This window comes from Geotrypetes seraphini, chromosome 2 (assembly GCF_902459505.1).
Source record: "Geotrypetes seraphini chromosome 2, aGeoSer1.1, whole genome shotgun sequence".
Classification (NCBI taxonomy): Eukaryota; Metazoa; Chordata; class Amphibia; order Gymnophiona; family Dermophiidae; genus Geotrypetes; species Geotrypetes seraphini.
The window spans coordinates 529,421,403-529,438,322 of record NC_047085.1 but is presented as its reverse complement, the minus strand read 5'-3'; the positions used below and the strand labels follow the sequence as shown (position 1 = coordinate 529,438,322).

General features: G+C 39.5%; 1 protein-coding gene across 1 annotated transcript in view; it reads left to right on the top strand.

The window, feature by feature from the left end:
- Positions 1-16,363, top strand: part of LOC117354789 (ornithine aminotransferase, mitochondrial-like) — a 73,639-nt gene extending 57,276 nt beyond the window's left edge. The window contains exon 9 of the mRNA XM_033932763.1: positions 15,607-16,363. Coding sequence (XP_033788654.1) covers positions 15,607-15,767 — 161 coding nt within the window. The 3' untranslated portion in view covers positions 15,768-16,363. The remainder of the gene's footprint in view (positions 1-15,606) is intronic.
- The last annotated feature ends 557 nt before the right edge of the window (positions 16,364-16,920 follow it).

Here is a 16,920-nt window from a genome sequence, read left to right as displayed (position 1 = left end):
CCGTGCCCGCTGAAAAGTCACCATTACCCCGCAATGGTAAGTAAGGAGTAACGTGAGAGGTAGTCTGGAGCTGTTTACACAATAATTTCCAAAGACGTCGCAAGGGCAGTAGAAATAAGTCTCATGCCGACGAAGTTTTCCATGGCAGGTGAGAAACATGTAGCAGATAACTAAAATGGTATGGAGCACAAAGTGACAATTCCTGTTTGGAAGCCGAAAAATGATTAGTCCCCCGGTACCAGTCATTCAGATGTCTCATCTGGCACGCCCGGGACAATAAACGAAGACTTCGGAGGTCAAATCCTCCGCGATCCCTAGGGCGCGCCAGATGAGCCAAAGACATACGAGCCCTCTTCCCATTCCACAAGAACTTTTGCAAGCATTTCCCAAGTAGTTTATCATGACGTGAGGATAATAATACAGGTATCTTATACTTGTATTTCTATACCACAACATGTAATTTACTTAAATCGTTGTAATGTAATTCTCTCGGTAATGTCCTGATCTCTTTTAACTGTAATCCGCTTAGAACCGCAAGGCACAGGCGGAATAGAAATCACAAATGTAATGTAATGGAATGTATCATTTGAAACACATAGAGCCACTGGGGCACAAGTATCATATTATACAATGCTATTCTGCCCATCAAAGAAAGCGGATAAACCCTCCAATTCTCCAGTTTTTGGGTTGTGGAGAGAACTAAAGGGTCTATGTTGAGAGCATATAGTTTGGAAGGATCAGGGGAAATAACAACACCCAAATAAGTAAGATGTTCCAATGCCCATGTGAGAGAAAAGGCCCCCTCCACTGTGTCTGTACCTCCGGGGTCAAGGGCAAAACTGTAGACTTTGATTTGTTTAGTACGAAGCCCGAGTACATACTAAACTCATCCAGCAACTCTAAAGCTCTAGTAAGAGAGAGTTCGGGAAATCCCAGAGTTAATAAGAGATCATCTGCATAAGCTAAGACTCTCAGTTGGGAGTCTCCCTCTGGTAAGCCCTGGACAATATCATCCCGCATGATAGTACGTAGAAGAGGGTCCAAATATAGTAAGAAAAGAAGAGGGGAAAGAGGGCTACCCTGCCGCGTCCCGCGCGCTATCGGGAAAACAGGTGTACAGGTACCATTGACCAAAATGCGGGCCGTTGGATCAGTATAAAGCAAGTGTAGCATATCCAGGAACCACCCATCGAAACCCATGTATGCGAGCACTTGGAATAGATATCCCCAATTTACCTGATCAAAAGCCTTTGCTGCATCTAACCCCACCAGTATGCCCGGAAGATCAGAATCCCTTGAACGTTGTAGGGCAGTGAGTAATCTACGCACATTTAGTACCGAGTGGCGGTGTTGAACAAAACCCACTTGTTCCTGTAGTATCAAAGTGGGCAACAGGGTGGCCAATCTATTGGCCAATATTTTGTCTAATATTTTGATGTCCACATTAATTAGAGATATGGGTCTATAAGATTCAATATCTGTTTCAAGTTTGCCCGGTTTAGGTATTAATGTGATAAATGCCTGATTAGCCCCCAACGGAAAGGACCCGCCCTCAAGGGCCGCTGTATAATATGCTTCTAAAGGACCAAAGAGGGAGGGAAAAAGAAGTTTATAGAACTCAGGGAAAATCCATTGGGGCCGGGCGATGTGCCTCCCTTAAGTTGTTTAACCGCCCCCTGAAGTTCCTTACCCTGTATAGGACTATTCAAGTAAATACGATCAGGTGAAGTCAGTCGGGGAACCCCAGCGTCCGCTAAATAGTCCTCCGCATTTGGTCCCCCCTGCCCGTCCCTGGAAGCATAAAATTCCATATAATGTTTAAGAAAACCATTTGATATGGCAGGAGTAGTTGTAAGCTCCTCACCCGAACGCAGCAAAATACGGGAAATGTGGCGATTAGGGCGGTGAGGTTTAGTCAAAAAAGCCGTCCCGTTCTATTCCCAAACCTGTAGAATTTAAACTTACAATAGTGAAAATAATGCTGCGTGCGTTCATGTAATAAAGTATTCAAGGCAGTCTGCGCCGCTACTATGGCCTCCTGAGATTGAGGGGAGGGATGCGCAAGGTGGGCTCGCTTCAGACGTTTATATTCACACTCTAAATGAAGAAGGCCTTGGGAAAGGCGGGCTCTGTGGGCACTGACGTAAGAAATAATATCCCCCCAAAGTACTGATTTGACGGCCTCCCAAAAGAGCAAGGGCGTGTTCCGATGCTGTGCATTGAACGCCACATAGTCGTCCCATTTCTGTGTAAGATACTTCTGAAATTTCAAATTTTTAAATAAGTAGGACGGAAATTTCCATGTACCCCCAGGCATGTTGTCCGTGCCACATAAGATATCTATCCAAATAGGGCAACGATCAGACACTGAAAGAGGTCCCACTTCGGATGTTTGTATCTTAGGCAAATAAGCAGTTGACGTCAGTATGCAATCTATACGGGAAAACATGTGGTGCGCACGGGACTGATGGGTGTAATCCCGTTCCGTGGTGTGAAGTACACGCCACGGATCAATAAGGTCTAAGGTGTCGCATAAGTATGGAATACCTTTCATGGGGCCATGTTGTTGAGAGGAGCCCGGTCCCGTTCTGTCCAAACTGGGGTCCAGGACCTGGTTAAAGTCTCCTAACACTATCAGAGGGTTAGTAGGATCACGGACGGCCACTCCCACTATGGAAGTAAAAAATGAATGATCATATTGATTAGGGGCATACAACATTAACAGATTGACAATGGACCCCGACATAGTGACCTTACATAGTAAAATCCTTCCCAAGGCATCCAGGTAAAGCTGTTCCACCTTGCCCGGAAATCCCCTACGTACCAACAGCACCACCCCTGCCTTCTTATTGGAGGAGGAGGAACAAAAAATCTGTCCTACCCATCCTCTAAGAAGCTTGGCGTGTTCCGCATCAGAAAGTCTTGTCTCCTGTAAACAGGCTAAATCAGCCTTATGATGCTGAAGACGCTGCAGAATCTTACTTCTCTTAACAGGGGAGGTTATTCCACATACATTCCAGGATAATATTCGAAAAGTTTGGGAAGTCATGAAAAATGAAATGAACAAATAACCACCCAGTTCCACTCACAGAGTCTCCCAGGCTCCCAGCCAGACCAAGGAGAACGCAAAACTAGGCTGTCCAGAGGTGAAACTAATGTAAGCCCATTATCTGGAATTATCAGAAACTGCACTGGAATGGAAAACACAAATAAATGTGGTATGTTCAATTTTCCAAAACTCAAACCCCACTCCCCCTACCCCTACCCAAACCACCCCCAAACCCCCCCTCCCATTCTATCCTTACCATCCCCCCGTATAAACCAATACAAGGCTAACCTCAAACCCTCCTGGGCCTAAGATAGCAAATCACGTCTGTGAGGCTATCCGATCCCTGCCATCCTCAGAAAGTTATACATACTGTACCTACAACGTATAAACAACCAGCAGTAACTTGCTAAACCCCCAAAACCAGCATTGCAATAAAGACAGAATATAATGTTCAAGTAGCTCCAGCAGTGGACTCAGCACCATTAATGAACTCCCCTGCTGAATCTGCAGAATCAAACACGTGCCATTTCCCATTTTGGTGTATTTTCAGTACAGCAGGATAAAGAAACATAAATCGCCTCTTTTGTTCCACCAACTTAGCGCATAGGGGGTGAAAGACTTTGCGCCGGTCAGTCAGCGCAGCGGAGTAATCCTGCCCAATGCGCACCGGTAAGGTTTCATAGGTCAGAGGCTCTCGTCGGGCACGAAAGGCTCTCAGCAGCTCCACTTTATGATGATAATTGTGTAATTTTCCAATGACAACTCTGGGTCTTTGTTCCGGTCCCACTTTAGGACCCACCCTATGTACCCTTTCAAAGCGAGCGGGGCCCAGGGAAGATGGCATGGGGAGCTCACTGGCCAACCAGGACTCCACCACTGATAATAGCACTGTGTCAGATATGGTTTCAGGTAGTCCAATGAAGCGCAGGCTCCCACGGCGAGAACGGTTCTCCAAATCCTCAAGTTTATCTTGACAGGAGCGTAGCTGCATAGTGAGGGAAGCCACAGTGGATTCCATTGCCGTGGCCCCATCTTCCACCGCTGAAACCCTCGTTTCCAATTCAGTCACCCTTGTGGAATTGTCTTCCAGTAAGGACTCCAGCTTTGTCAACTGTGTGGAAATTAGCTCCATCCTCGGCCCCAGTGCCTGTAAAATAACATTTTGCAGCTCTGTGAGCATCTCGGGGGTGAACGCGGCCGCCATTTTGTCCTCCCCGGGCCGCATTTTTTCGCGGTCCTTTTTCGCCGATTTTGTTGCCATTCGTGCCCCCGGAGAAGTTAGATATCTGTCCATATGTTTAATGGTCCGTTGCAGGCAAAAGGGGGTAAAACCGCTCGTGTGGAGGTGCGATTTTTAAGCCGGATGAGGGGCAGGGAGCCGGAGCCGATCGATCTCGCAGCCGACCAGCTCACAGCATCACGTGATTCCTTCAACCACCATTTTAAAAAAAATTTGAGCTGTTTTTCTTCTTTGCTCTTCGCTGAATCAGGTACAAGGTTGAGATCTGGCACTATCGAGCCTTCATATGTAATATTTGGCAACTCCCCACTCCTTTCCCTTTTCTGGTCATTGCAGTAGCCATCTGGTCTGGGTGGACCATAGACCAGCGCTCCTTATTGAAGCTTTGTAATTGTAGCCCTGACCTCAACTCCCCCCACCCCTTCTCACCCTTCTGCACCACCCCCAGCCACTCTGGGAAGTGAGATGCAACCTGATTTGAATTGGGGGCCCTTTGTATGGTAGTGCTGCCTGATTTCCAATTCAAATAGATTCCTTTTTAAAAAAAAAATCAGCCTCCCGATTCGGTGACCAACCTTCCTCCCTGTGCCTTCCTAAAGCAGGAGCGGCAGCACTGCCTCTTGCTGGCTATCCACTGCTGCTCCTGTTTTAGGGGCGACAGGGGAGGGTCAGTCAGGAAGTGCTGCATGTTCCCCCAGCTTCCCCTGAAGGCCTGCATGTTCCCCCAGCTTCCCCCCTGGCCTCCCGCTCTTACCTTAAGATAATACGGCAGCCTGCAGAGAGGATCGCTAGTGCTGTAGCGATCCTTGAAGGCTGCTGTCGTCCTCAGCAGCACGTGCCCTCTGCCATGATCCTGCCCCTGACATCAGAGGAGGGGTGGGACCGAGGCAGAGGAAACGTGCCGCTGAGGACGATGGCAACCTGCAAGGATCTTCTCTGCAGGCTGCTGTATTATCTTAAGGTAAGAGCGAGAGGCCAGGGGGGAAGCTGGGGGAACATGCAGGCCTTCGAGGGGGCAGGCCTTCGGTGGAGGGGGGCCCTGGTGTAGAAGTACACAGAGGGAGGGAAGGGGGGTTCAAAGAGATGTGCATATACTGGACTGGGAGGCGGGAAGAAATAATGGGTCTAAAAACAGAGGAGAGGGAAAGAGATGATGGACAATGGGATTTAGAGAGGGAAGGTATCCAAACTCAGAATATGTGAAAAATCTCAAATGTGTCAACAACAAACACTTTCACAACGATATAGTGGAAGGCAAAAACACACTACAATATGAGCTGAAAGAGCCCCCATAGGGAGGAAAAGCCTCCAGACAAAGCCTTCCCACCGCCACAACAGTGGCTAAGGTGTTCAGGCGGGGAATCTCATCGGCATAAAAACCTCCCGTGGGGACCACTGTGGCTCTATATTGTGTTATAAATAAATAGATGAATAAATAGTGAAATTAAAGGCTAGGTCACAATTTTAAAGTAATGTGTAAAAGTTTCAAATGATGTAATATTGTGTACTTGATGTAAGATGAAAAATTAATAAAGAATTTGAAAAAAAGGTTAAAATGACTCAAAACCGTCACTGAAAGTGACTCAAAACTTATCTTTTGTTTAAGAGCTCGGTCGGAAAGAGAAGTTTTGAGTCATTTTAACTTTAAAATTGTGACCTAGTTACAGGGAAATACTTTTAAAACCAATAGGAGGAAATTTTTTCTTCACTCAGAGAATAGTTAGATTCTGGAATGCATTGCCAGAGGTTGTGGTAAGAGCACTTAGTGTAGCGGGTTTTAAGAAAGGTTACTTGTCACAGGGGCTCTCTGTGTGGAGTGAGAGGGGAGAGACATGGGGAAAGGAAGAAGAGGAAAATTGGGCATAGAGAGAGGAGAGAGATAGAGATACATGGAGAATAGAAGGATGAGAAGGAGAAAAGTTGGATATGGTGGTGGAGAGGGAACTTTGCGTTCACTTCATTCCTCACAACATCTTCTAACAATCCCTATGGTTCGACATTTATTTTATGATCTATTTGGGAGTTTCCTGAGACAGGAAACTAACTCCAATAACTTCAAAACCTCTCTCTTTATGTTTAAATGATTTTTATTATTCCAGCAGTAAGAAGCAAATACAAACAGTAATACCATTCAGGAAATAACATTTTCAACAATATAATCAGTTCCCCTCCCAACCCCCCCCCCCCGCCACTCCCCTCCCCAAGAATCCATGGCCAGTCCAACAGCTGAGAGTGGGAATAAAATCTTAAAGATTCAAAAGTCTACTGCGAGCACGCGGTGTGAGGTCCTGCCAGAAGTGCTCCCACACCTGACAAAATTTGCGACCCGGGCCAAGAGTCAAGTCTCCCACCATGCGTCTCTCCAGTGTTGCGTGCACTATCATTAGGGATCTCCATTGTGCATATGACGGGGGATCACGGGAGAGCCAGTTGGTGAGGATGGCTTTTTTTCCCATCAAAAGGGCTCTGGAGATAAATGCTGACATTCCCCTGGGTTTGGGCGAGGCTATATTATAAAATCCAAATAACGCCCTCGGTTGCGGAAGCCATCGCCTTCCCCAAAGAGATGTGGTATATAGGCCAAGATGTCTCAAACTGTTGGATTGCGGGGCAGGCCCAAAACATGTGACTCAAAGATGCGTGAGCCTGATTGCATTTCGGGCAAGAATGCGACGCAGTAATCCCCATCCGGGCTGCATGTTCCGGTGGAATGTAAAGTCTAAGAATAATTTTCAATTGCATTTCCCAGTGAGTAATATTGGGTAACACCTTCTGAATGTTCTTCAGGACCCGTTGTAACTGTTGAGCAGTCAACTGGCAATGCAAGTCCTCAGCCCACGCTGTCGCTAATATATCCAGATTCGTACTTGGTTGGCAATCCCGGATCCCCACAATATGAAATCGTAGAGGAATCCTCTGTTGGGCTGAAAGGCTGAAGGTTCCGAAAGCGCCTCCCTGCAGACTTCAGTAAGGGCAGCCACTGGGAGGGACTGAACATAGTGACGGATCTGGTAATAGGCGAAGAGATCATTAGCCTGTAGGTCAAAAGTTTGTTGCAGCTCGGCAAATGTGACCAGGCTCCCCTCCTCCGAAAACAGGTGAAAAAGATATTGTAGACCTTGTGCTTGCCACCTAAGAAAGGTGGCATTTTGCATGCCCGGCTGGAAAGCTCCATTGCCCAGTATAGGCAAATATAAAGACACCCTAGAAGACAATTTGGCTGTTTTACAGACCCATCTCCATGTCCTTCTGGCCGGCGTAAAAATGGGGTAATGAGACACCAAAGGACGCATCCTCGGATCCGCCACATGTAGAAAATAGCTCACATGGAACGGAGCCAGCAAAGATAACTCCAGTGGTGTAGCAGAAAAATCAGATGTTCCTCTAAACCAATCATTAATATGTCTCATCTGACAAGCCATAGCATACCAACGTACATTTAATAAACCATAGCCCCCCCTATCCCTGGGCAGACACATCCATAGCAAGGGCATGCGTGGTTGCTTACCACCCCATAGAAAGCGCTGTAGCTCTTTCGTTAAACGAATGTTATGGGCATGGGACAGCAGCAGAGGTAAAACCTGAAAGCGATATAACCATTTTGGAAAGAGCATCATATTAAAAAGGGCTACCCGGCCCGTCACCGATAAGGGAAAAGTGGACCAATTCTGTAGATGTTGTGAGGTGTCTTGAAGCAATGGGGTGCTATTGCTGGAGTACAGGGTCGTAAGGTCTCGGGGGATCTGAACCCCCAAATAGCGAATTGAAGTCTGAGCCTATTTATTTTCAAGATATTACAACAAGATATTGATAAAGTCCACCTCCACCTATAATATATACAATTGTAAAAAAAAAAACCTATTTAGAATCTGATGGAGGTTACTTTGATAAATATAAATGTTGTGATCTCTTCTATGATAGAAATGCAATGTGTGACAACCCCAAGAAATTCAGCCCAAAAGGTTGCTATAATTTAAATAATATAGTAATATACAACCATATTTAGACCTTCAAAAAAAGACATTCATATATGAGAGATTGTAATGTTGTCTCTAGGTGAAAATATTGCTTTGTAGATATAACATAGTAAAATTAAGATAATATTTCTTTATGGGAAAAAAAAAAATAGAGAAATATATATTAAAAAAAAAAAAAATTGGAAATCAAATATACTCATTAGATAAGATAGATAAAAGTAAAGGGAGGTTGTCAAATATAGGCAATTCCTTATATACTAAAGAAATAAAAGAATATATAGAATTTTAAAAGTAAATATAAAAGAAAACAAAGATATAAAATTATAAACTAATTCAGTAAATGAAATGATAAGATATGTTATTAATATGGAGTAATAATTATAAAATTATAATATTTTAGCTTGTAATGGAGTAATGTCAGACCTGATCTATTTTGCGTTTCCAAGTGATCATATATATATGGGGTGGGAAGGGAGGGAAAGGGAGGGTATTAAATTTTAAGGGTACGGGCAAAATAGGAAATTCTTCAAACTATCTTATATATGGGAAAATAAAGTTTATTAAAAACACTGAAGATAGGATTGTTATATTACAAATTACAATAATATATAATGGATCTTAAGATAATCTCTTTAAATGTTAATGGTCTCAATCACCCGATTAAAAGAAAAAAGGCATTATTATTTTTAAAAAGACAAAACGCTGATATATGCTGCATACAAGAGACCCATTTGTCAAATAATGAATCCATAAAGCTAAAAGGTAATTGGGTCAAACAATGTTTCTTTTCTGCAGCAATAGGAAAAAAAGCTGGTGTTGCTATATTAATAAATAAAAAATGTACTGCTTCATTTAAATTTAAGGCAGCTGATCCTCTTGGAAGATGGATATATGTAGAAATGGACATGGGAAATACCACCATGACGCTCTTTAATATATATGCCCCTAATTCGAATCAAAATGAATTTTTTAAAACTCTACAACAATTAATTATTCCACTGGCTACTTCAAATTTAATAGTAGCAGGAGATTTCAATGCTGTGATGGATCCATTGATGGATAAAAATCCGAGAAGATTTATAAAATCATTAGGACTTGATAATTTGGTACAATCTTGTGATTTAAAAGATATTTGGCGCATACTTCATTTTGATGGTCGAGAATTTTCGTTTTGTTCACAAGTCCATAACTCTTTTTCTAGAATAGATTATATTTTTGTTTCTAATCAATTAGTACATCAAGTCACACAGGCTATCATTGATCCAATTATATTATCAGATCATGGTGGAGTGTGGATTGAAATTAAAATAATAGATCAAAATAGAAATAAACCTATATGGAAATTAAATAATACACTGCTTGCAGATACTGACTTTTGTACAAATCTTATGGAAAAAATGGAAGAATATTTTCAAATTAATGATATAGAAGAAATTTCCATAGAGACTTTATGGGATGCTTTTAAAGCATACATTAGAGGACAAATTATTTCTTATTCAGCAATGCAAATAAAAAAAGAAAAAAAACAATTTACAGAATTAGAAAAACTAATAAAGTCTCTAGAATCAAAATTAATTGAAAAATGGGAGAAAGGAAAATGGTAAAACCAGAGGACATAATTTGAGGTTGAGGGGTGGTAGATTCAGGGGCAATGTTAGGAAATTCTACTTTACGGAGAGGGTGGTGGATGCCTGGAATGCGCTCCCGGGAGAGGTGGTGGAGAGTAAAACTGTGACTGAGTTCAAAGAAGCGTGGGATGAACACAGAAGATTTAGAATCAGAAAATAATATTAAAGATTGAACTAGGCCAGTTACTGGGCAGACTTGTACGGTCTGTGTCTGTGTATGGCCGTTTGGAGGAGGATGGGCAGGGGAGGGCTTCAATGGCTGGGAGGGTGTAGATGGGCTGGAGTAAGTCTTAACAGAGATTTCGGCAGTTGGAACCCAAGCACAGTACCGGGTAAAGCTTTGGATTCTCGCCCAGAAATAGCTAAGAAGAAAAAAAAAAAAAATAAAAAAAATTTTTAAATTGAATCAGGTTGGGCAGACTGGATGGACCATTCGGGTCTTTATCTGCCGTCATCTACTATGTTACTATGTTACAAGAATTGTTAAAAACTAAAGGTAAATATAATGAAATTTCTTCAAAAATCATTAGAAAAGATTTATTTGTACAACAAGCTCTGTATTATGGAAATTCAAATAAAGCGGGAAGAATACTAGCAAATTATCTCAAAGCAAAAAAAAAAACCACAAAAATAATTGCAATTCAAAATGAGAATAGAGAAATGTTATCTCACAATGATCACATAATGAAACAATTTTTGAAATTCTATAAAAAATTGTATTCTTCCGAGCCTTATTCAGAAAAGGAAAAAGATGGTTTAGAATTTCTAAAGTTAATAAAAGGACCGAAAATTCCTGAACATATAAAACGAAGTTTAGAAGAACCAATATCCTTAAAAGAATTAGATACAGCATTGAAGTCCCTTAGGGTTGGATCCGCTCCAGGTGGAGATGGCTATACAGTAGAGTTTTATAAATCATTTCAAAACATTACAATGCCCTATTTATTAAAATTATATCAGACACAACTAAATAAAGGTTATATCACAGGTACTATGGCTGAATCAATAACTATAGTTTTACCTAAGCCAAATAAAGATCCCACTTTGGTTTCAAATTATAGACCTATTTCTTTAATAAATGTAGATGGAAAAATTTTGACCAAGGCATTAGCATTAAGATTGGCTAAAGCTCTCCCTTTCATTATTGATATGCATCAGACAGGTTTTGTTGCTCAAAGACATTCATCTCATAATACTAGATTGGCACATCACATGTTATATTTGACAAAATCCATTAATGACCCAACATTCTCTATTTCATTAGACGCTGAAAAAGCTTTTGATAGAGTGGAATGGACCTTCATGTTTCAGGCAATGGAATGGTTTGGTATAGGATCCGGTTTTATACAAATAATAAAAGCATTGTATAACTCCCCTGTTGCTAGATTATACATCAATAATAATATTTCAGAAAAATTTATTTTGCAAAGGGGAGTTAGACAAGGATGCCCACTATCTCCACTGCTTTTTGATATCGTTTTAGAACCCTTGTTATTAGCTATAGAACAAACAAGGGAGATACAGGGTATTCCACATTCAGATAGAGAATATAAATTATCAGCATATGCTGATGATATTTTACTTTATTTGAGAAATCCGGAAACAACCATTCCAAATTTGCTTGAATTGATTGAAAAATTTGGAAAATTTTCAGGATATAAAATAAACTGGAATAAATCAGAAGTACTTCCACTCAATGTACATTGTACAAAAAGTCTATTTGATTCATTTTCTTTTATTTGGAAAGAAGAAGGAATAAAATACTTAGGAATTTGGATTACAAAAACTGTAGATGAGACAATGAAAATTAATGAAAAAAATATATTACAAAAAGTGTCAGAAATGTGTGAGCAATGGAATCCTCTGTGCATATCCTGGTGGGGGAGAATACAAACTGTAAAAATGATGATATTACCAGTAGTTTGTTACCAAATGGGTATGATACCAATTTTTTTTCAGGGGTCATTTTATAAAAAACTGGATAAGATGTTAACAAAATTTATTTGGCTTGAAAAAAACCCCAGAATTGCTCTAGTATCATTACAAAGACCAATTGCGGAGGGAGGGGTAAATTTTCCAAATTTTTATAGGTACCATCAAGCCTATATTATGCGTCAGGGTATGTATTGGATCCTCCCAGAACCCATTGAACATATACCAGATTGGTTCTGGTTAGAATGGAGATTAATGTTTCCTTTACGTCTAAGTCATGTTATCAGTATTCAAATGCCAAAGTTATATAAGGATCACAAAATATTGGTTGATACTTGGAAAACTATAAGATATATAAGTAATCTAACTCCTATTCCAATAACTAAATCAACGACTCAAACAATATGGCTCAATCCAAAGATCAAAGTTGGCGGTTTTAAAATTATCTGGAAACATTGGATGATTGCTGGAATTCGGATTTTAGAAGATGTAATAAATAAAGGTAAACTGCTTGAATTTTCACAATTGCAAAATAAATTTGGTTTGAATAAATCACAATATTTCAGATGGATGCAATTGAATCAGGCCATTCAGGTAGGGTTCCCTGAATGGAAAAATCTTAATAATTATCATAATATAGAATTCTTATGTTTTCAGATAGATTCCATGGGTCACCAGGCCGCAAGGTGGTATAAATTAATATCTGAATTTGTATATAAAAAGAAAAAAAATGGTCTTAGAGATATTTGGAGCATTGAGATTAAGCATCAGATTAATGCATCTCAATGGCCACGACTTTGGTCTTGGAGGATAAGATGTACACTGTCAGCATCTATGAGACAAACTTGGTTTTTTATTTTACATAGAGCTTTATGGACCCCTACACGTTTACATAGAATTGATAGCTCTAAGTCTAATAGATGCTGGCATTGTCATCTTGAAGCAGGGACATTAGATCATCTTTTATTCTATTGTCCATTCATATTAACATTTTGGAAATCAATTTGGCCCCAAATCAATAGGATGTTAGAAAATCCTGTAGCCTTGACATACGATACAATTCTATTTGGTACTGCAATGAGATCTCAAAGTCAAATTTCATCAAATAACAACAAACTTTTATTTATAATGACTGGAATAGCAGTACAACAAATTACACACAATTGGAAAAATTGTGACAGATTGAACTATAATTTTTGGTGGAACTCAGTTTGCCATATATATAAAATGGAACATACATTTGCAACACAAAAAGGATATATGGATAAATTCAAAAAGATTTGGGGACCATTAACAAAATATTGTAATAATTGAATTTCATTTTCCCATAATAAGAAAATAGTTAAAGAAGAAAGGGAGGGAGGGGATATGGGAGGGGGGTTTATACTCTTTATTATAAATTATAAATAAAATATTATTAATAGATGGTATTCTTACATGAAAACAATGTAATAAAGGGAAGGGAAAAAGGTTAATAATTTAAAAAATAATTGATAAAATCATTACAATATATATGTTGTATAACTTTATAAGAAAAATAATTACAGTTATATGATATATAAAATCATAAGAAATATAAGATAAGAAATGTTATGTATAAAATACATTATAGAAATATCAAGTGTATTATTAAGATAATTGTATGAAAATTTATGACACTTGTTGTTAAATGAAAAAAAATCAATAAAAAGAAACTTAAACATGAAGTCTGAGCCCACGTAAATTGGAAGTGTCTGTTGTAGTGTAAACCTCTCTCTTTAAAGATGCCTACGAGATTTATACCTAGGATTAAATGCATATGAGACTCTCATTCCCCTTCTCCCTTTCTTTTAATTTTCTGTAATGTATCCCACCCATTTCCCTTGTTTACCATGTCTTGTCAGTAGTATCTTGTAGTTTTTATTTTAATTTCCCCGTTTTTGCTTATATTTTAAATTTTGTACAATATAAACCGCTTTGGTAATTAAGGCGGTATATCAAGACTAAGGGCTCCTTTTATCAAGCCACGTAATAGCACGCATTAAACCACTGGCTGCGCTAGCCGCTACCACGTCCTCTTGAGCAAGTGGTAGTTTTTGGCCAGTTCGGGGGTTAGCCATGCTAGCGCAGCTTGATAAAAGGAGCCCTAAATAAACTTAACTTCAAGGATATATTTTAAAAACTCCTTTTATTTTTGGATTGTCAGCACCCGAATAAGAGATTTGCTTGCAGTTACTATATCAAGTGAGCAAGGAAATTGGCGGATTCAAGGTCGTCTGGAAGCATTGGATAATTGCAGGAATTTGAACTTTAAATGATGTTATTTCTAATGGTAAACTGCTTGATTTTACACAATTGCAACATAAATTTGGGCTTCATAAATCACAATGTTTTCGTTGGTTGCAATTGAAGCAGGCCATTCAGGCAGGGTTCCCTGAATGGAAAACTCTTAATACTCAGTACAGTATGGAATTTTTATGTTTTCAGGCGGACTTTCTGGGTCACCAGGCCGCGCAGTGGTATAAAACTATTAGTGATTTAGTTTAAAAAAAGCCTATAAATGGTCTTAGGGATATTTGGAGCATTGAGATTAAGCATCAGATTTCAGCATCTCAATGGCCACAAATTTGGTCTTGGAGAATAAGATGTACAATGTCAGCGTCTATGAGGCAAACTTGGGATTTTCTGTTACATAGAGCTTTTTTTGGACCCCCAGTTAGATTACAAAAATTAAATAGTTCCTTGTCTAATAGATGCTGGCATTGTAATCTTGATGTAGGGACTTTGGATCATCTTTTGTATTACTGTCCCTATATCTTAGCCTTTTGGAATTCAATCTGGGATCAAATAAATTGTTTATTGGAAAATCATGTAGCGTTATCTTATGATACTGTGATATTTGGAATGTCCATGAGAAAAAAGAGTCAGATATCATCGAGTAACAATAAACTTTTATTGATCATGACAGAAGTTGCCATCCAACATATTACTAATAACTGGAAAGATCACAGTAGACTTAATTTTAATTTCTGGTGGAATTCATTGTGTCACTTATGTAGAATGGAAAGATCACTGGCGGTACAGAATGGAAAGTATAAAAGTTTTATAAAAATATGGGAGCCATTAACATCTTTTTGTCATGATTAAATGCCATTTTTCTATTACACCACTTTAGTGTTGAAAGAGGGGAAGGGTTTAATGGGAGGGTTTATGATCTTATAATGAATAATGGGCTTAGAGGAAGGGTGGGGGGAGGGTTGCATTTATATTTATAAGATACAATGATAAGATGTTCAAGTGCTCTAATTAATAGTGTTTATTATGAATTCTGTACACTTGATGAAAGTTTAAAAATGAATAAAGAATTTAAAAAAAAAAAAAGTGAGCAAGAAAATGAATGCATTTTCAGGATTTGAAGAGCATTTCAACCAACTGTTTTGAGGGCTGTATATTTGGGACCACTGCCCTAAATGAACTTGTCTTCTCATTTCTACCTCCCCCGGCCCCGAGTGATGTTAAAATGAAATCCTTTCTGATGAGAGGAATTGAGGCGGGCACCAGCTTGACATCTTTGTGCAACATTGTGAAGTGGTTGGCAGGAGTTTTGCAGTGGTACAGACTAGGGCAGTAGTTGGAAGAGAAGTGATGCTTCAAAGCGTGACATTGTGCACTTTGTTGCACTGAATTCTGAGCCATGCAGACAGGGAGCAAAAGTCTAACAGCAGTATGTGATGGACAGTGAGAGGCGGCTGTGCGTTGACCAGGAGAGATCTTATGCATTTTTGTTTGTCTTTATTGTAGACTGTGATGCCTGGAAGGTCTGTCTGCGGCTTTGTGATAATGGACTTCTGGCTAAGCCCACCCATGGTCACATCATAAGATTGGCTCCTCCCCTCACCATCTCAGAGGATGAACTTCAGGAATGTATAGACATCATTCACAAGACACTTTTGTCCTTCTAAGTAATGACCACGCCTTTTGGTTGTGGTGATGGTTGGATGATCTGAGATCTTGATTGCCACATCATATGTCTGGTTAAAAAGAAGAATCTGTGGTCTTTAGACCTTTCCCTTGACTTAGGTTTCCTCCAATCTATGGCCCACAGCTTTCAAGAAGACTTGTTTACAGATTTATTGTCTAACTTAAATATGGGAAAAGTTCACAAGAATGTCATGTGAGGTCAGAATTGTACTTTGAGCACATGTAAAAATGTTTAATATTTAAATGATTTAGGGAGTCATTGCAGAATGTAACTTAGACTACTTGGGATCTTTTTATGAGCAGGCTCTTCTTTCACTGATTAAATAGCACTTAGGTCCTCATTTCTTGAGCTCTTGGCCCTTTAGACTGGGAAAAGGCCTTAGTGAATGAGACCCTTGTAATTTCAATACTGCATGTCATGGAGAAATTCACCTGTATTGCATCGATATCTGGTGCCACGTGCTGAAAAGCTACCTTCATTTGAAGGTCTGTTGCACTTTGAAAAAGGAATGGGATCTCCCTAACTTGTTAGTGTTTCTATACAATAAACTGTAACATGCATAGAAAGAGTTTGAAATGCCTCTCAGTCTTATCAATCTGATTATGTAACAGCATGTGGTGTTAATCTTTTCCCTGGCTTTCTAGGAAGGAAGGGTGTGAGCTGTAGCATTCATTTTAATATCGCAATGTTCAGAAGATTCCACTTAGACATATTATGAAGTTAAGGGTCAGTTTAACCAGGTAAATTGATTGTCCACTCCTTACCTAGTTAATGTTTGTTTATGAAAAACTTTATATACCGCATCTATAGCCAAAAAAAGGATCCAAGCGGTTTACAATATGTAATACAAAACAATTTTGAAAAGATAATTTTTTTTTCTTAAATACATAATGTATAATAACAAACAAAATATCATTTTTTAATTGATTAATACAGACTAAAAGTTTTATTAAAAATGATTCAATGAGTAAGTACAGACTGCAGTCCCAAATTCATTTCTTCGAAATATGGGGAACGGCTACTCTATCATTCAAAGAGCATAATAGACGCCTCGGTGCAAGTTAGAAAGATATAGTGGTTGTAGTTCAAATAATGCTCTATGTGCCAACATCAAGATCTTAAATTTGATCCTA